This window comes from Typopeltis vanoorti, chromosome 24, assembly GCF_054136105.1.
Source record: "Typopeltis vanoorti isolate ZY-2024b chromosome 24, IOZ_Tvanoo_1.0, whole genome shotgun sequence".
NCBI classification, from domain to species: domain Eukaryota; kingdom Metazoa; phylum Arthropoda; class Arachnida; order Uropygi; family Thelyphonidae; genus Typopeltis; species Typopeltis vanoorti.
Window position 1 is genome coordinate 29,870,894 of NC_143572.1, and position 20,810 is coordinate 29,891,703.

The 20,810-nt window shown below is 36.2% G+C and overlaps 1 protein-coding gene across 1 annotated transcript in view; it reads right to left on the reverse strand.

The window, feature by feature from the left end:
* The window catches only part of LOC150093062 (very long chain fatty acid elongase 7-like), a 30,738-nt gene extending 16,378 nt beyond the window's left edge, over positions 1-14,360 (reverse strand). The window contains exons 1-2 of the mRNA XM_090414137.1: positions 14,284-14,360; positions 5,805-5,860 (exon numbers count right to left, since the gene is read on the reverse strand). Coding sequence (XP_090270263.1) covers positions 5,805-5,860; positions 14,284-14,360 — 133 coding nt within the window. The remainder of the gene's footprint in view (positions 1-5,804; positions 5,861-14,283) is intronic.
* Positions 14,361-20,810: the final 6,450 nt, after the last annotated feature.

Consider the following 20,810-nt stretch of genomic DNA (forward strand, 5'->3'; position numbering starts at 1 on the left):
GAAATAATGTGGAACATGTAATGAAAAATAATAAAACGAATGTAAAAGATGGAGCTGCAATGGAAATAATGAAAGGAGCATTAGAAATATTAACAGAACAACTAAAAATTTATTTACTAAAGGTCTAAAATGATGATTATACCAAATCGCAGGACAATGCTACTACGAGTAAAACGATACATTTGGCTAAACAAGGATAAAAATTATAGAAAATTATACTCTTATAAGTCTGCTTTCACAAGTATATAAGCTATTCTTTAAAATAATAACAAATAGTATCACGAGATTATTAGATCATGCTCAGACTAATATTAGTAAGCTGGATTCAGAAAGGAATTTAACACAATCGAGAATCGCAGATATTGAATCAGCTAAGAGAAAAATGCAAGGAACGAACTTTATCATTGTACTTACGAGGTTGGTCTGAAAAGTTCTTGGCCTCGACCATAGATGGCGACACTATCGGCAAGATTTTTTTTTTTCTAAGTTGGTACATCTCTCATAAGCATCCATTAAATTGCAAGTCATTCTATCAAGTAGTTTGTTTTATACAGCTGTCTGAAGAAAAAGTGATGTCTGTGTGAACGAAAGAAATTCATTCGAAGTTCATAAAGCTTTATGGGCACTCATCTTCTTCGTTGTCGACAATTAAGAAATGGGCTGCCGAGTTTAAAAGTGACCGTACCAGCCTTGATGATGATCCACGTCAAGGACGTCCAAAAAGTGTAACAACACCAGAAATCATCGATCAAGTGCACGATATCGTATTGGATGACCGGCGAGTCAAAGTACGTGAAATTGCTGAGAATATAGGCATTTCAAAAGAACGTGCAGGATATATTTTGCATAAAGAATTGCAAATGAAAAAGCTTTGCGCAAGATGGGTGCCGCGCTTGCTCACAGCAGATGAAAAATGCACTCGCATGAAAATCTCTGAGAAGTGTTTGGAGCATTTTAACAAGAATAAAACTCATTTTATGCGTAGTTTATTACTGTAAAATGCGACTTTGTACACACCAGAATACAAGCAGCAGTCAAAACAGTGGACAGAAGCAGGTTTTTCAGCGCCAAAGAAGACAAAGTCGGTTCCATCAGCAGGAAAGGTAATAGAATCAGTGTATTGTAATGCTAAAAGCATTTTGTTTATTAATTATCTTGAAAAGGGTAAAACAATAACCGGAGAATTATTCCGATCTGTTAACCAGATTATAGGAAAAAATTCGTGAGAAAAGGCTGTAGAGGGGGTAATTTTCAGATATTACTTTGAACCACTTGGACGGGATAATGGCGCTGAAGCATCGCTGGAATAAATATATTAGTCTTAAGGGAGATTATGTTGAAAAATAAAAATAAGTTTGCAATTATAAATTCGTTTTTTCATTTTTAGGCCGAGACCTTTTCAGACCATACTCGCGAAAAACGAAACAGATGACGATGACAAAGGCTATGAATGATTTGTAAGATCTCAGTGCAAGAGTATAGCAAATTAATCCATCACATCTCATTAATCTAACTTCTTATTGTTATCGAAAACACGATTTCAAACGTGATTTCTTTGGTCGATTTTCTTGAGTTGTCGGATGAAAAAAACCCATAGTTCTAGGTTATAAAAGTATACATTCTTCCGCCAGTAATCAACTAATTCGGAAATTGACTTAAGAAAGACCCAGTAAAGGTCTTCTAGTCGGCAAGCAGAATTAAAAGAACAAAATAACAAACATATAACGGCCGTTGTTCTGGCGGTTTAACTTTATGGAACAAGCAACGTTTCCCAAGGATCTTCAGATGTAATTAGTTTGATTATTTTCTTTTTTCACTTCTGTATCCGTACTATCTCATTTAGAGCTTTTAAAGTGTGTATTGTTGTCATGTTTATGCATTAACGTACGAAAAATAAAAATAAAACAAAATATAAAATAATATAATAAAAGGGACTTATTATATATTATAATATATAATAAAACAAAACGAAATATAAAATAAAAAATTTCATGCAGAATATTTCTGCATGAAAATAAGCTAGAAGAGGAACTAAAAGTACGTAAAGCACTCTAATACTGAGCATGTATTAACATTAAGGCAACTTGTAGGAAAGGTGGACGAAGCGTCACTCACTACTACACATGGTGCAAGAATATACCTACCACGTATCTCATAACATACTGATTCTTGAAACTGTTTTTCAATTAACGAACAGCAGAGTTTAAAAAAACTTTTGTATAGGTGAAGCGGGTTCTAAAAATTAGGCGATCCCGAAAGATCGCCCATCTCAGCGTTGTTCCACTCAGTGACAGGCTAACCCGTCACCGATAAGAACTTCTCAGCATTGGCTCTACCTAGTGGCAGGCTCACCGCACCACCAAGCAGAGCCATAGTATCAGCGGTGGCCCCACTCAGAGACAGGAAAAAAAAAACCAAGCTATCCCCAAGAAGGGCCAGCCCCCCCCACCGGTTTCAACCCTGTTTGGCGTCTCATCAGTGAGTAAGTGTCAGTAGATATATTTAGCCAAACTAATGAAAATGATTTTCAAAGAATTTCCACAGCGCCGTCACAGACGAAGAGAAATTTATAACTCCGTAAAAATAACTTTGTTTCCATTCCTTAGACCTGTTATTTAATAATTAGAGAAATATGAAAATACATTTTTAAATTATTTAGAAATATACCTTCAAAGGATACATACTAAATTATATACAAAAAAAGTTTAGAATATTCTCCAAAATAGTTTATATAAATTGATATATATTTCAAACACCTTTATTTTTATCTTCTCTTTGTTAAATATAATTTTCGCCTTTTATTAACATTAGAATTAGGTTTGTGAGGTAGGCGAGGATTTAAAACCCTGGGATGGTAATGGATGGCAATGCTGTAGCCACTGAAGTTCTAATTATTGCTGTTACCCTCCTGCCATGATTCAAAGCTTTAATAGCGCAGTAACACCTTATCCTTACAATGTTCTCCGCAGATAACAGGGATGATGAAAAGCATTCTTGCATCAGGCGAAAAATATATTTAAAAAAGAGAAGATAAAAATAAAGGTTTTTGAAATATATATCAATTTATATAAAATATTGTACTTTTTTGTATATAATTTAGTATGTATCCTTTGAAGGTATATTTCTAAATAATTTTAAAATTTATTTTCATATTTCTCTAATTATTAAATAACAGGTCTAAAGAAGGGAAACAAAGTTATTTTTACGGAGTTATAAATTTCTCTTCGTCTGTGACGGCGCTGTGGAAATTCTTTGAAAATCATTTTCATAGTTTGGCTAAATATATCTACTGACACTTTTCTGAAGATGAATAAAATAAAATAAAATAAGAACGAATCGTTAATTAAACGTGTCTTTGTAAAAAATATTTCTTCAATTACCATTAATAATTGAAAAATATACTAACATAGTTTCTCATATATGACACATATAGTATAGAAAAATAATCAAATATTTCATCATGGCGAGCGCGTACGCGCTCACACACACACACACACACACACACACACACACACAAATAATCATGTACAGCATTAAATCTCATTGCTGCGACTACGTACTAGATAGTATGATTATTTTCCCGTGGATATAGGAAAAATATAATTAAAATATTTTGTCTGAATATTTGCTCTGAAGAAAGTTTTGTGAAGCGAACGTAGATTGTAGGTGGTTACAAAATAGAATGAACTTAAAAATAAGCTAAAATGAATACCATCGGTATATAAAAGGAAATGAAGAAGATTTAAATACTTACTTCGCACCAAACAGCGGTGCTAAAGATGGCAATTAGAGAGTTGTACAGAATCATTACTCTTTGCAAGTTGAATGGCTTCCTATTTTTCATCATCACTGCACCAAGTTTCGTAGCGAAAATTACATAAAATGTGGCGAGGAAAATTACCATCTTTGTGTTTGAAACAAGTGGCCAAGATTCCATCACTTCATCTGAAAACAGAGATCATTTGTACTAAAAAGGGTTCTTGTATGTCAATAACAGGAAATCAAGTATCAATCACAAACAAAATTAAACTGTGAAATTATTTTCCTAATTCACTAGCAATCGAATTGAGAATCGAATACCACATTTTGAATTTCTAACAATTGAAAATTTCATTGAGTATTTTATCATTTCTTTTTTTTTCTTATTTCTCATTAAGCCCCGCTTTTTCATTAATGTATGATGAAATTATGTTTCAAATGATTATAGAAGGAACGCTACCAATATTCGTTCAAAATGATTAAATTAGCTTCTCCAATAACTGGAAAGCTATTTGAGAAGAGAACATCCATTGTTTTATACAGGAAGCACACGGATGTAGTGTAATGTTAATAAGATAAACAGATATTCCGATAATTGTACAGGAGTATTCTGCTTCGGAAAAATCCTGCAACTTTGTTCATGTTTGGCAACCCGTATTCTTTAGAAAAACAAATTAATCCACTAAACGCTTTGAAAGGTTTTGTGTATGTGCGTTGTGTACGATATATACCATATGTGGCCAACAGCAGGCCCACGGCCCGCACCGTGATTTTATGCGACCCCCGGCAGGATAAAAACTATATTAAATTATATGTATTATCAATTAAGCCATTAGTTTCGACAGCAGATTTTCTGATTGATATGCTAGTTATATTCACTATTTTTGATGACGGAAACAATCTAAATTCTCAACACGGAATCAAAATTTCTTTAAAAAGATTACTCAATTTATAAAATCTACTGCTTCTCTGTGCGAGTTGTAGTAGTGGGAGTGGTAGATTTCTATGCGCTCCACATTAACGCATCATTGAAAGTCACTTGCTCTTCTCTGGTCACAGTGACCAGTTTCAGAGACTCAGTTTCAAGTATTTTATATTGTTCTCTCAGTAGTAAAATGATTTAACAAATATAGTAATTCGATATATATAACTATTGCCTTGAAAAAATGCAGAGTTTATTTTTATTTAAGTTCTGTCTAAAAGTGTGCGGTCCGTGACGCTACCACTCATCATATATTGGCCCTCGTATAGAATGAAGTTGGCCACTCCTGATATATACCAAAGAATGGCGATATTTTCATTGCTAATTCTTACTAGGAAAATTAATATTGAAAAGTAAGAAATATGAGCTCAGATTGTACTGTACTACTATAAACATGTACCAAAAATCAACATTGACGTCTGTAAACGACATTGTGTGACCTAAATATTTTTAATGTAGATTATTTTTATAATAAATCAGTAGTAATAAATAACAATAAAGTATAAATGCTAATTACAGCGGACTCAGAATCGTATATTATGCAAATTCCTGAGAGAAGGGTCATTGCCCTGTAACCGCATATCTTTCCTTTATATAGATTTCCCTTATATTTTACAAAACAGACAAATCAGTTAGGAGACCACTCAGTTAACAGACATAGTATACTGATTCATAGGCTTACTTGCTTCTTCTGTACTCCTAACCGTATAGAACAGGAAGCTGTTAAGAACAATCATCGATCTATCTATAAATAACACAGAATTCTGACTGTTTGAAACAGCGAATTTCAATGACCATTTACTGCCATATTATGATGACTAGATATGAGAGGTAAGAAAATTTCAATAAATAAATAAAACAATTGTTTGCAATTTTTCATAAAATGCTTCCGGGCGAACAGAATTTTTTCCAAGGGAGGATTGAAACTTTTGTTGATTAAGACTTTTATTTTAAACAATTGGTTTACCATTTTTTTGACTATCTACACGTACAAGTATTGAGACAAACAAAAAATATATGTGTGATTTCTGTTTACTGTGTTTTATTTTATAAAATCTCTTACCTGGTGCTCCAAATATGGAATCCATATTTATGGCTAGAAGACACATCAATGATTGCCTAAATAAATGAATAAAAGTAATTAGCATGTAAAAATGTAAAAAAATGTAAAACAACGAATGCTTTACATGTTTTACTACATTAGAATCCTGTAATAATTTTTATATCAATTAAAAACAAAGGAAAAAATTGACGTGTGGTTATCCATAGCTACAGGCGATCTCACAGAAAACTTTCTCTCTGGAGTGTTAGAAAATAACAAATGTGACACTTTTCGTTTATGATTCGCAACACAGTTCAAGTCCAGTAATTCTTTAGAATTGCTTTAATTTAACACGTTCTTCTTCTGGTCTGTTTGCTCTTCATCCTGGTTGATGGATGCACTTCGGTAATCCAGTGGCGAGGAAAATGTGACATTTACTGTTATATTAAAAAGCAGAGGTTCAGATCCCTAGGATTCAATTAACGTTTATAAGAACCTCTTCAGTGAAGACTAATTGGGCAGCTCTAGTCTCATTCCAGAACAATATGCATGCATTTATTCTCTGAAACTCAGGTTTTTCATCATGCAAGACTAGCCGGAGTGCACATACAATTAAAACCCATGATACACTGGTCTCATAGCTTACTTGCTTCGATTATAATTCCACACAATCGAAATCAAATCCTGCTCTTCGATTTGACAACTCCAGCTGTAGCTGAGTTGAGCAAACTCAGAACGGCTAGTTCTAACTTCACTTGAAATCGCTTAAAGCTATCCATGTGTAGTCCTAAACAGCGTTGGAACCTTAGTCTTTCCAACTGAAAATGCTGTGATTTCTTCTTGAAACAGCATCAGCTACACTTATATCATTATCATATTCCATGTATGTATCCTCAAACGGGTGTAGAACGTTCGATCAGTATTGGAATACTAACTAAATATGGATTTGCTGACTGCGTATAACTTCGCCGATCGGACTGTGTACTGTAATGGGTTAACCCCAAAACAAAAACGATTGTACATCGTGATGGAATGTCATGCCGACTAGAGCATCGACCTGTTAAGCATTGCTTCCGCTGGTTTCGTCAAGTGATGAGGGTGAACAGGGAAAAGTAGACTACACGAAACAAACTCTCAGCATTCAGGAATTCACGATAATGACCTGAATCCCAATCACTTGCTCATCTTCACTGACTACTACTACACTGAGATATACTCACCGCTTGTCGTTCATGGACTGAAGATTAAAAGAATATGCGGCACTGATTTAATTTATGCTAGATGGATAATTATTCCTTCCATTGAAAGTTTATACAGACATTACTTGTAATACAGATATGCTCTACAAAAATGCATTAAAAGTGCTACACTTAGATTAAAAAATATTTAAACATACCAGGCTGAAAGTTCTTTCACAAATCAAGATTTATTTTTGTGTTACTCCTAGATATTGTAGTCATGAAAATAAATATTTCTGCTTATTTAGTTGCGGTTATATCTAAGTCTATTAGAACAGGTTTTCTTAATAATTGCTTTTGCATTTTTGTTGAATTTGTATTAAAATATAAACAAAGCAAGCCTTTACTTGAATACTAAATAAGCGAGTCATGGTCAGCTAGAACAGAAACTGAAGTAATATGGATTTTTTTAGAGACAAGCAATTTGGTTGAGCAGCTAGCAGAAGGACAAGTACCGCGTACTTGTCCTAAAATCGCGTTGAAAATACCTAAGAGTAACCTCGTTTAAGTTGTTCTAAATTTTATTTATGCAGTCCTCGGTCTAAGACATGAAATTCAATGGAGGGTTAATTTAATATAGTTTCAATCCTGTTTCATTTTTCTTGCGTTAAGAATTTGTTTATTTTTAATTCTTAATGGAGTATTTATATTATTAACACATTTTGTACTAACTGTAACGAAGTAATATGAAGTCTATCAATTATCGTTTTTTTCTCTTCATTTAAATCTATGCTGTATTTTTTGACATTGTTAAGGTCTGGATGAGTTGATTTCTGAATAAATTTTCCACGCATATCATTTACAATACAATATTTTGTTTTTTACTATATTTAAAAGTATCATAACATCTTAAATCCATTTGATTGATTTTTGCACTGCTTCAATTACTACTTATAATATTTATTGTAAGAGATTATATTTTACAGTGGAATATTATTTATTTTTCCATTTTATCTGTATTTTATTGCTACTTTTATTACAGCCTCATATCATAGCAGAATAACATTAACGACTATAAAGTTAATGACGTTATTAGAAGTTCATTTGAATTCCTTATTTCAATATTTATAGAGAGAAATATCGACATTAGTTTCCGTTCTAAATATTTCTGGAAAACGTCGCCTATGTCATGTTTCAGTATACTTTAATTTGTTTTAATGTACTGGATGTACTATCCTTAGAGACACTGGAACTTTAGTTGTTGATTTATAATCAACAACTAATACATTCACATTAGGTAGCCATTAATTATTTCGTTGAAATATTTACGTATTGCTTGCTGCATGCAGAGCATCCGTAGCTCACTTGTCATCTGCGTTTCCCAATGTTTGGAATGATCCCGAGTTGAATCTCATCTAGAACTGGAAGAATCTTTACAAGGACTTTTATCAGTTATTAGGTCTCTCGTGGAAGAATGCAAAAGTTGGCATTTTCATCCAAGAAACGTTTGCTTTTTTGTCTGGTAGCAGATCCACCGGATAGAGAATGCCCTTAACATTCCAACCAGTAGCAACGTATTGGCGCCGTACCTCTCCATACGAGCCTCATGGCAATTACCTTATCAATACTGATAGAGAGACTTATTCCTTTTAATTCATTCACACTAGGTGCACACACTATCCCTAAAGGCAACTATTCCACTCACTCACTGCTCTGAAAAACCTAGCTCTTACCCCGTTTTTGAACAATCGTAAATTACACGGATGCCCCCATGTTCTTTCTCCATCTTCCATATAAAGAATAATTTCATCACACGATATCCTTTAACGCCCAATCAAAAGTTTATAGACCACTATCATCTCATCCCTCTTTCTCCTGTTAACCAGAGTCTGCAATCTACATACTCGTAATCTGTCATCATAATCTAAATCCCATAATCAGGATATGATCATCCTCTTGGAGTCCAAGAGACCAAATCTGCGCACAATAACGCAGGTGTGGTCTTATAAAAGACTGATAAAGAGGCAAAGTGACTTCCTTAGGTTTTAAGGTTCGTTTCAACATCGTAATTATCCTCTGAGTTGTATTTGCAACGTTCGTTATGTGAGCTTTGAACTTCAAATTCCTATCCACCAATATGCCAAGATCCCTTGCCTCCGTTTCTTGTAGCATAGCCCCCTCTAATATACTGCTGGAATTCTCATAACGCCAACGTACAAAACTTTACACTTCATTCATTTCATTCATTTGCCGTCTTCTATCTAGGAGATTGACTACCATGATGTGAGTCATGGTTAACTACAGCCGTAACGACATGTGGTGAGAACCCTATCTCTTCCACATATTGTCGTAAGTATTCATGACTGCAATCCGTGTGTTTTAACGGGGGAGGTTTGCCTGTTCTGAGGGACGAAAAACCCGAGTTTCCGGGTGAAAAACCCTCTACCTACTTTTGACTAAACGTGAGTTAGCCGTATGAGACCGGCTAACTCACCTTTCGACAGAGACCAGATAAACGTTCCTCATTTCATAGACGGGACTTTACACTTACTAGCATTAAACTGAAAATCCATTTTTGTTTGCCAAATTTTCAGCCTATTCAAATCATTTTGTAAGTGCTGAATATTAGTATCATCCTTGATTGTCTTGCTTATCTTTGATTAATCGAACCGGGTCTAACATCAAACCCGGTCTGATATCATTAATGTATAGATTGAACAATAATGGCCCAAGGACTGAATCCTGAGGTACACAACTGGTCGCCTTAAATCTGGCAGATTCACACCCACTTTATACCACTTTTTAATATCTGTCTGTCAACTCCCCTGATCCAAGACAAGAGCTTATATTCTAATCCGATATTCTCCATTTTACGCAACAGCCTTTCGTGTGATATCCTATCAAATGCCTTAGAAACAACCAACATTATCATAGTGTATCCATTCCCCTTATCCAACTAGGCTGTAACATTGTTATAAAATATGAGCAATTTGTTAAAACTTGATCTTCCTTTAGTAAAACCATTGTTGCTCCTTGTAGGGTATAGCTTGTTTGTGTACTCATTTTTGGATGCGGATTCTTACAAAATTCTCTAAAATCTTCACTACCACACCAGATATAACGAGACGTCGGTAGTTCGACACATCAGCTAAACATTATTTTAGCAAACGGGCTAGTTATTCCATCTGTCCCCATTGTCAAATTCTTATTCAGGTTATGCAACAGTTCTTCTACCTCATTTTAATGAACTCTAACTCTTCATCATGTAAGTAACACTGTGCACCATGTTACATACACCTGGTTGATATATCTTAGCGGAAGTCAGCATTCATTTACTGAACAATCTCATTAGTTTCCGACACCAGAGCACCATCTGCACCCAATAAAGTTATACTTTCACATTCATTCTTTCTTTTGCTTGTGGCATAAAGATAAAATTCTTTCAGATTGTCTTTAGCTTACATGGCCAATTTCGTTTCCTACTCCGATTTAGCTTGACGCACAATACTCGTTACGTTTCTGGCCTTAGATTATATATTTCATAACTTCTCTGGCTCTTATTCTCACGATATTCTTTCCACATCATCTTCTTCTTGTGGTTCTCTTGCTTCACATCCATTTCCAACCTATTTATTCTTCCATTCATCGTAAAAAGATATCCACCCCCTCTCATTGCTGATGTGAATGACGGCCGCTATAGTCTGTAGAGAATCTAGAGTTATATTTCTTCCCAAATATGTTCGATATGGTCTGAACTCTGAGCCGACAGTCCAACACTCCAACGTTATTTTGTGGAAACCACTCTCGGATACACAAAGCAGTATGGCATAAAACACTGTCGTGCTGACACATTCAATGGTTCCTGCAGAAGTACTTCCAAAGCATTGAAAGCAAGAAATTGTCCAGAGTGTCTACTTAGCCATCAGCCGTCATTGTTTCGGGCATGTCCACTAATCGATAGTGAAATTTAAACATCCCCAGTGCCATTATTAACCATGAAGATTAACCGTTCCCCTGTTAATCTTCTGATCCCAACACGATCATCAAAGCGAAACATTTTTGAAATCATGATTCGTCGTTCTGCAAAACTCTCTTCTAATCATCTACGATGCAGAGAGGGTGTGAAAAACATCAGTCCAAACGTCGATTGCTGTTGAGGGGAGTGATGTATGGCTTGTTCACAGCAGCAATGCCGTGGTAACCTAAGGCATGCAACTCTGTGAACCTTCTAGTGCTGACAGATGTCTCTGCAGCATGTTCCAAGTTGACTTCGAGGTCCGTCGCTGAAGACATGCCGATGCTCGAACATTATGAGACAGAGCTCGTGGATCTATGTCAGTTACTATCGGTGGGCTCCTAGGTCATTTTCCTGCTGTGGTAGCATCATCAACTTTCCATCTACGAATTACATGAGGAACTGGGGATTCCGGTACACTGAGCAAAAACAAGGACGAAATGAGCACTGATGTGACTACCATCCCACATTGGAAGTCTGTAAGTTCAGCTGAATGTGGCATTTTGACGTCGAGTACAAAACATGCAGCACATCCCACCTTTTATAATCAGATTTATACAGACACTCCCTGAATATTTGCATGTGTGTGTGTGTGTGTGTGTGTGTGTGTGTGTGTGTGTGTGTGTGTGTGTGTGTGTGTTTTGACAAATGACAACGTTTGCTATCGTCATCATACATACATACATACATCTTCAAGGCCCACTCTTCCTAATTGGGTTGTGGGGGCAAAAGCTGCAAGAGGAACTTCCAATGGTCACGATCCTCTGCCACCAAGTTCAGGTGTTCTGGTGGGATTCCCAAACGTGTCCACCCAAGGTTTTGGATATAATCTATCCAGCGAGTCCTTTGCCTTCCACGTGGCCTCCCACCCTTTGTCTTGGCAAAGAGGGCCTGCTGAGGGAGCCGCTCTTGTGGCATTCTGACCAGGTGACCGTACCAGCGTAACTGTGATCTCTCAATACGGAGAAGCAGCGGTTGAGTATTGAGGGTTCCCGAATTGCAGAGCTTCTGACACTGTCGAGTCTTGTTATCGCCACAACCCCTCGAAGGAACCTCATTTCGGCCGCTTGGATTCGTGTCCGCATTCTTTCGGTCATTACCCAACCCTCATGACCATAGGTGAGGATGGGGACATAGACTGTATTGAAGACAGCCAGCTTTCCCTTCTGGCTTAACTCCCACTTCAATACTACTGAACGGCCAAGCTCCCGCAATATTGAGCTTGCTAAGCCAATTCGAGTATCTAGCTCTACGTCCCATTTTCCATCATTCGTGAATATGGACCCAAGGTATTTAAACTTCTCCACCTGTCTCATTGGGACTCCACGCACATTTAGAGTGCACTGGGATGGTTGTCTTGAGACCACAAATGTTTCAGTTTTGGCCACACTGATCTTCATTCCGGCGTCTGCACAAACAGCTACAAACCTATCCAGGGTCCGCTGGAGGTCATCTGTGGAACAGCTAAGCAGAACTAGGTCATCTGCAAAAAAGAAAACGTCCAATGCTACATTTTCCAATTCTGACACACTCACTGCCTCGGCTGTGCCTATCAATCCAGTCCATAAATATTATGAAAAGGAGGGGTGACAGATCACATCCTTGGCGGAGGCCAACGGAGACTGTGAAAGGTTCAGACTTTGTGCTGTTTACCCTGACACAAAACTCTGGGCATTCATACAGGGACTTGATGGCAGCTAATAGTTGACCATCCACTCCATACTCCTGTACTACATGCCAAAGCTTATCCCGAGGAACCCGGTCATATGCCTTCTCCATGTCCACAAAACATGCGTAGACATTCTTGGCATATTCTCAAGATTTCTCAAAGACTTGCCTTAAAGTGAAGATTTGGTTAGTTGTGCTTCTACCAGGACGAAAGCCACATTGTTCTTCCTGGAACTTTGACTCAACTATTCTCCTGCACCGTCTTTCCAAGCACTTAGCATACACTTTCCCAGGCAGGCTGAGCAGAGAGATGCCACGATAGTTACTGCAATCCTTCTGGTCTCCCTTCTTAAAGACTGGTATTATTATGCCTGTCTGCCATTGCTTTGGTGCTCGCCCAGATATCCAAGCAGCCTGACACACTCGAGTCAGCCAAAGAACACCGTCTCGATTTAAGGCTTTTAGCATTTCGGGCCAAATTTCATCATCGCCAGCAGCCTTGCCCGATTTTAGCGATTTTATTGCTAAATGGACCTCTTCTGCTGTGAAACTAGTCATTTCCCCGATCTGCACCTCTTGGATGTCCACAACTGCTGGACCACCCGGGTTAAGAAGGCTCTCAAAGTATTCCCTCCATCTGTGGAGGATATCATTCTCGGTTGTTAAAAGTGCACCATCAGAGGCCTTAATTGCCGTTGCTGTGCACGATTTCCTCCCTCGAAGGCGGCGGATGGTCTGCCAGAATACGTTGTTTGTATTTGCATAGGATGAATCTAATCTTTCTCCAAAGGAGCTCATCATATATCTCATCATATATTTTCATCATATATGCCGATATTTATACATTTTCCATATTACGATATCTGTTCACACTAGAGATGCAGTAGATGGAAACGCATAAATATTTTATATAATAATAATAATAATAATAAAATTTTACATTTTTACGACTATATTTACAATGTTGTATTTTCAATGCTATAGAAAACATGATCTTTTTTATTTCAGCGGTATTACTTTCGGATGAAGTATAATGCAATTTCATTGATCTTAAAAGCTTGTTTTAAGCTTATCTGAGGAAGAGATTATCATTTATTGCATGCATCTGATTAAATATATTTGGATGCTTCTTTCATAGAAGTCGTTACTGCTATATGTACAGGGCAACCATAGCTTATTATGGATAAAGGAAGTCCACATTCTTGTAATCTTCATAGGCAAACATTAACAGTAAAATGGACGTGTTCATTGGAAAGCTTAGTGATATTCGATGAGACACTATCGTAGGACACAAGTTACCAACAAGTCACTTAACGAAATTTCTGACCTGCAGCTTCCATGATCAACTGTAAATGTTATTGGGAGGTAGAAACGCGTAGCAGAAAACAGCGCACTCGCGAAATGATAAGCTACATAAAATAACAGAGCAAGATAGCATGCTCAAGCGTGTTACGCGAAAAACTCACCTGTTCTCTGAAATCTCTCAGTACGAGTTTCGAAATGCCTTTGCAAAGAATGCCATAATCATAACTGTTTATTGGGAGCTGAAAAACATGAGTTCTCTTGTGGTGATGGTGGTGTATAGTAAGCTGCCTCCTCCTGAGTTGGAGGAGGCAGCTTACTGGTGTGGTTTGGATACCTTAGTTCTAATGATGGGGCATCGTAACACTGTGGCATGTAATTATATTCTAGACAATTTGTTTCTTCCAACTTCATGACAAAAGTTCGACAAAGGCTCTGATCTCTGTATCAAAGTGACCATGTTCCAGTCTCATTCACCAATCAGGTCTGCGCAGAAACGGTTTTATGTGATGGATGTTGGCCTACACATAGAGACGTGATCTCAATCGAATCGAGCACTTGTTGGATGATCTGGAACGCGGATTGTTTGGAAGAATCGTCCAACAATCATTACCGATCCCATAATGCTCTTTTGGATGGAAGGGAATTTCCGCAGTAATGTACAAAATCTAGTATAAATAGTTTTCAGTAAATTGCTGGCTGTTAGCAGCAAAGGGTGGAGAAACGCAAAATTAATGACTTTCATATTATTGTGAGAGATGGGCTGAGCAGGAGTCCAAATATTTTTGATCAAATAACGTATTATTATTATCATTGTTATTATTATTATTGTTATTATTATTATTATTATTATTATTATTATTATTATTATTGTTATTACATTATTGACATAACTGATACATAGTCAAAACAAGATATCATTTAAACGACAAATTGACTGGAGATACAGAACAATTCAGATTCTACCGAAGAATAGTCTGTTAGGTAATATCGCAAAATATGGACTGTTCCAAGTAATGCTGTTTTTGTAGATCATATGGTGGCCACTATATTGATGCTTAATTTTGAATAGCTTCTTTCAAATTGCACCAGTGCACCGATAACTGTTGGGATGAATTTGGTGTGTTTAAGCCACAGCGGGCCAACTTCGATTGCCAGATCTCGATATTTGGTAATTTTTTCCAGTTCTTTGTTGTTAATATTGTTATTATTAAAATTATTATTATTACGTAACGCCTCCAGGGAGTCCAAGGACTCATCGAGGGATGGCACCTACTCTCCAACTCTCAGGCTCCGCCACTCCACCAAGTACAACGAACCGCAACTACGATCATTATCTACACCAAAGCCGTCTACCGCCCACTGCAATCACTAGTATTTTCCCAGAAAATCACAAACATCCATGCCCACGGTGGGATTCTAACCGGCAGCCTTTTGGCTGGAGAGTTGATACGCTAACCACTCGGCCAACCAGGATGGCCTAATCATCGATACAGCGATTTCGATAATTCAAAACTGTCGATGTTTAATTGTACAGTAAATATTTCACTTTCATAATATAACGTTAAGACTCTTTGCAGAATATTATAGTACGCAAGGCTTTAGGTTTTTCAAATGTTTTTTTTAACATTTCTGGTATATAAAAATTCCACGTGTCTTTTAGCGTAATGGATGTTGTGCTTATGTGACATAGCTGTCTGGAATATTTTTATACGATAAGTAGTTCTACTTTATTTATCGCTTGTATAGAATGTATGTTTTTACATTTTTTTAAAAATTATCCCATGGTATTATTACACCAGATCATAAAGGTCAAGTTCATGTATTTCATACAGCACCTTTTCTGGGTTGTTATAGAGTTCACATTTGGAAATATTCATACAGTTTAGCAAATGAATTGGTGATGCTTCCTCAATGTTACAGATTTTGCAGGTGGGGAAGACTTTTATGCCATTGCTAAACTTGATTGGTTTTGTGTGGCTGGTCTTGAGGCGAGAGATCATGGTACTGGCACTGCGAATAAAGTTGGAGTTGATAGTAGCTCCTGGATTTTCTGCTAAGTTCCAGTGGTGAGTCATGTCCTGAAGAATTGATCTTTTTATGTTTTCTTTTTGGGTGGTTTTAAAAAGATCGAATCTGTGGTATCACTTGATGTTGCGGCCATTTCTTCTACTTTATCTGCAGTTTCGTTTCCCTTTAATCCCACATGAGATGGGATCCATTGGAAGATTATTTCGATATCCTTATGTAGTTTGTTTATGTTTTTTTTTTGCTATGTCTCTAAGTATTTCTTGATGGCTAATGTAACAGTCCTTAATAGCTTGAAGGGCTGCTAAGGAATCTGTGAAAAATACAAACTCCTTCGGGTTTTGTTTGTCCAAATATTGCAGTGCTGTGATAATGACTATTAATTATGCATGGTATGGGTTGCATCCAATACTGTTAGTTGTTTTTAGTTCTATATTATGAGAGCCAAAAATGAGTACGCAACTCCCAGAATTGCCATTTGGATTTTTGGAGTCATTTGTGTAGATCTTTATTGAGTCAGGTTCATATTCCATTATTTTTGAAAGGGCTAATGATCTCAAGATTTCAGGGTTTTTTAAGGCTTTTTTTTCTCATGTTTCCCTATTTCAGAGTTGATAACTATATTTTTTGTGTCTTGATTTGGAGGAAATGCTGGGTAGCCGGCTATTTTATTTGGACAATCCAAGGGAATTTTATTTTCCATGATTTCATGCATTGTTGATTTTTTCTTTATTCTATTTGTTGGTTTACAGTTTTTAAAAAGTTCACTTGTTCTATGATGTGCACGGTTGGCTCTTTTTTCTACAAATTTGGTAAGATTTTCTTGCTACCTAATTTTTAAAGGAACAAGGTTGGATTCGAATTCAGCTATTTTTTCAGAAGAATGTATACATTGTTATAGTGAGATTAATGTGTTTTTGTATAATACATTGTATATAAGTGTGTTTAACTTTGTAGGGCTCAGTTTCTTTCAGTTTAGTTGTGTTATCCGGCGTTTTCTTTGTGGCTGTTTTATGTGCTATTCTCATCCATAACTGCCTCAAGAGACACTACAGGGTATCGTATGCTGTTTCAACTTGTTGCAGTAGTTCTTTCACAGATATATGTGCCTCGTATGTAAGTTAGGAGGATGGATCTTTCATTGTATGTAGTGACGCTTATTGTTTGGTATAGTGGGTCTCTGAGCATAATTGATTTTTTCGAATTGAAGTTTACAAGGATGGTGTGCATTGCGATCAGATTTCTATCATGATATAAAGCAAAGGTAAGGCCATGTTTGCTTGGGCAATTTTACGTTAGTGTCAATGGATATCATAGTTATAACCATTACGTGTTGGAGGATCTTGCCTTAAAGTGATCACTGATAGTTAAATGCATATAAATGTGTTAAGAGAAGAGATGCAGTTCCCTGTGGAATTTTACAAGTTTCTGGTAATTTTACACTGCGGAATGATCCAATGCGTGTTATTTGTTTTCTGTTTTGTGGGTAATTTTTAAACCATACGGACATCTATTTTAATATATGTCTTACCTTTGCTAGAAATTTTTATCATCATCATCATGTTGAATTTTCTGATATGTACAGTCAAGTGGTGTTCAGGAGAGTATGACGACACTACATGAATAAGTTTACATCATTATTAATCTCCTATCCACAATTTCCTTCAAATTAGTCTGTTACTTGTCAGCACTCCAATATTGTTGTATCTAACATTCGTGCTTTTAAGGCACTTCGGACTGAATCAACCACCTTGGTTTTCCTCTGGGACTCTTTCCTGCTATTTTGGTATCAAACACCTGTTTTACTATCCTTTCCTAACCTATTCTATTTAAGTAGCTATACCACGTTCGATTATCACTGCTCGCACATCCTTGAATGATAAAAATGTCAAGTTCCTTTATAATATGTTAAGTTTAATATGTTTCCGCCATTGATGCCGTCTGCCAAATTTTTCTCAGAATCCTCATATCTGTGGTCTCTAGTCTTTGATCACGTGCTTTATTTCTAGCCGAACTCTAAGATTCATAACTTCAAACTAGTTCGAACGCAGTCTTGTATACTGATAGTTTAGTTTAGTGTTTTGAAAAATTTCTATCTTATTGCACATAAACGTATTCAGCTGGCTACTCACCATACACTTCTTATTCTGTTGTCTATTTTCAGATTAAACTTGTCATCGTTACTGAAAACTGAGCAGTAATAGCTGCTCAGTTTTCAGTAACGCTCTTCACTCAGAATGCAGCTGATGGGTATTTTTATTGCTGATTTTCATGCCAAATTTGTTACAGTTTAGTTTAGTCAGAGAATCATGGAGAATTGCACAAGATGTCTTCAGGAGTATAAAGAGCTAAATTTGACATCTCCAATTCTAATATCAGGCCTAATGCCACTGTTTCATAATGTGATCCATATAAATGAATGAATAAGAGTGGAGATAATATGCATCCTTGTCTTAGCTTTGATTTTACAACAATTCATCTTCTTCTATCTCCTTTAATACTAACTGCTGACTCCCAACTCAGATATAGACTATGTATTGCTCACAATAATGTTCTGTTTATCCCATATAATTGTAGTATTTTCAAAAGATTTTCTCTGGGCATCTTATCATATGCAGTTTACATTTCCAGATCTACACAACTTAAGTTAAGATTCTTGTCATTTTTCCATGATTTCTCAATTATCTGTCATATATTGAAAATCTGATCTTGACAATTTCTACTTGGTATGAATCCAGATATTCTTCTCCAAGGAAATTTCTCTGTAATTCTCAGATTTATCTTTATTCCCATTTTTTATAGATGGGTACTGTGAGAGCTCTACTCCTATCATGTGGAATTCGACATCTAGGATATCCTTATCTCCAGTGTTTATGTCACATTTATCACCTTTGATTCCTTTTACAATTTCTAAGCATTTCCGATAGCATCCAGAACATTTAGCCATCTTTCTATATTCTTCCCAAAGTCTTTCAATGACTTTTGGTTTGCTACTTTTACACATAGCTTAGCTCTGTTACACTTTTCTTTTAATTCTTTTTTATACCGACTGTATTCTTTTAAATACCGACTTACTTGCCAGGAAATTTTGGTATGCTTTCTTTTTTTCCAAAACTGCTTCCTTAACTCCTTGTGTCCACCATGGGGTTCTAATTTTTCTTGGAGACAACGTCACGACGTACCTCTTTAGCTGACTAAACCCATGTTTTCTTCAGAGTGTGTCACCGAGACTCCAAGGTTGGTCCTTGTATCCAATTTGTTTCAATTTTTCTTCAACAATGTTTGCATAGTCAACTCTACAATTTACCTGTAACTGCTGCCCGACTTTAATTCTTCTTTTAAAAATATCTTACATAGTGATCTTTTCAATGTAATATAAATTTTTATCCTGCTTATCAGTAAGTAATGGTCACTTCCAATTTCAAATACTCTGTACAATCTTGAACCAGCAAGAACATATTACTATCAACAATGATGTGGTCAATGAGGCTTTTCTTTTCTGTCATGTTTTCTTTCCACGTAAACTTGTGCATGTGGAGAGAAGACGCAAGATGTGGAACATTTTTATGTTGGAACATGTTATTACTAATGACTAGTCCATGTCCTGAACATAAATCGAGCAAATACTTACCATTATTATTGGCTATGCTTTTTTCTCCAAATTTTCACAAAATGCAATTATATGTCTGCTGTAATACGTTTTGCCTTTGCTATAAGTGTTTCATGTTTTAGTGAATCAATTGCATTCGACAGATCAATATAGATGATCGCCAAGATTTTGATTTTAAGGCAGAAAGATTTTGTTTTTAAAGCAGATGATTAGCTCTGTGAAATCTTCCAGGGGGATTGTTTTTTCTTTATTCTTCTGGAGACCGCACTGCATTTTAGGAGTAACTCCACATTTTTCTTTTAAATTTTATTAAGAACGATCCAGTCCATTATTTGGTTGATGGGCCCATAGTGTGACTATGGGTCTGTAGTGGCTCTGGAATGTCTTTTACCTTTCTTTCTATATAGGTTTGTTTAGTGTGTTCTTTAGTGGGTTGTGTATATATCCATCTTCAAATATTTTATTTACTACTTTTAGTATAATCCGACCAGGAGCAGAGTGCAGTTTCATATCTTTGGTATGATGCCACTGATTCTGGACCTTTGTTTCGATTTTTTTTTATTACCAGCGGAAAACAATTTCTGGATCCCTTTTGTTGGAAACCAACACGTCTATTGTTTACTATCCACGTGGAGAATCCCGGTTTTTTGAACGAAGCGATCGTTGTATTTAGTTCTAGGATGAGGATGAGTCTAGTGGTTAAATCATTTTCTTTTCCAACTATTAGAAAGATTTGATCTGTTCCATGGTCTGTTCTATCCACGTGGAGAATCCCGATTTGTGAAAACAAAGCGATCATTTAGTTCTAGGATGAGGATCAGTCTATTGGTTAAAGTTTCAAAATATTACAAAAGTTTAGAAAGAATTGGTCTGTTCCATGAATCTCTTTTATGGTTTCCAAGCAGTGAATTTAGAAATAAAGTCTATCATCTCGTTCATCAAATGCCAGATTTGGTTTACAACGTTTTTTTGTCTTTCTGGGTTCTGAAATCTTGAACAGCTGTAATTTAGTAATTTAGCTCACTTAACACGAACGTTTTAGACCTGCCACCTGATTACAGTTTTCTGTTTTATACAAGCACTTTGTTTTATTTGCTGTCTTCTAGTTTCATGTGTCAGCGTAACATTAGGTGTAATAATTTATTGCAGTTTATTTATTTATTCGTATGGAGTTTCTCCCTTTTTTCTCCCCAGTACCTATTGGGTATGAGCCCCCTCATGGGGAG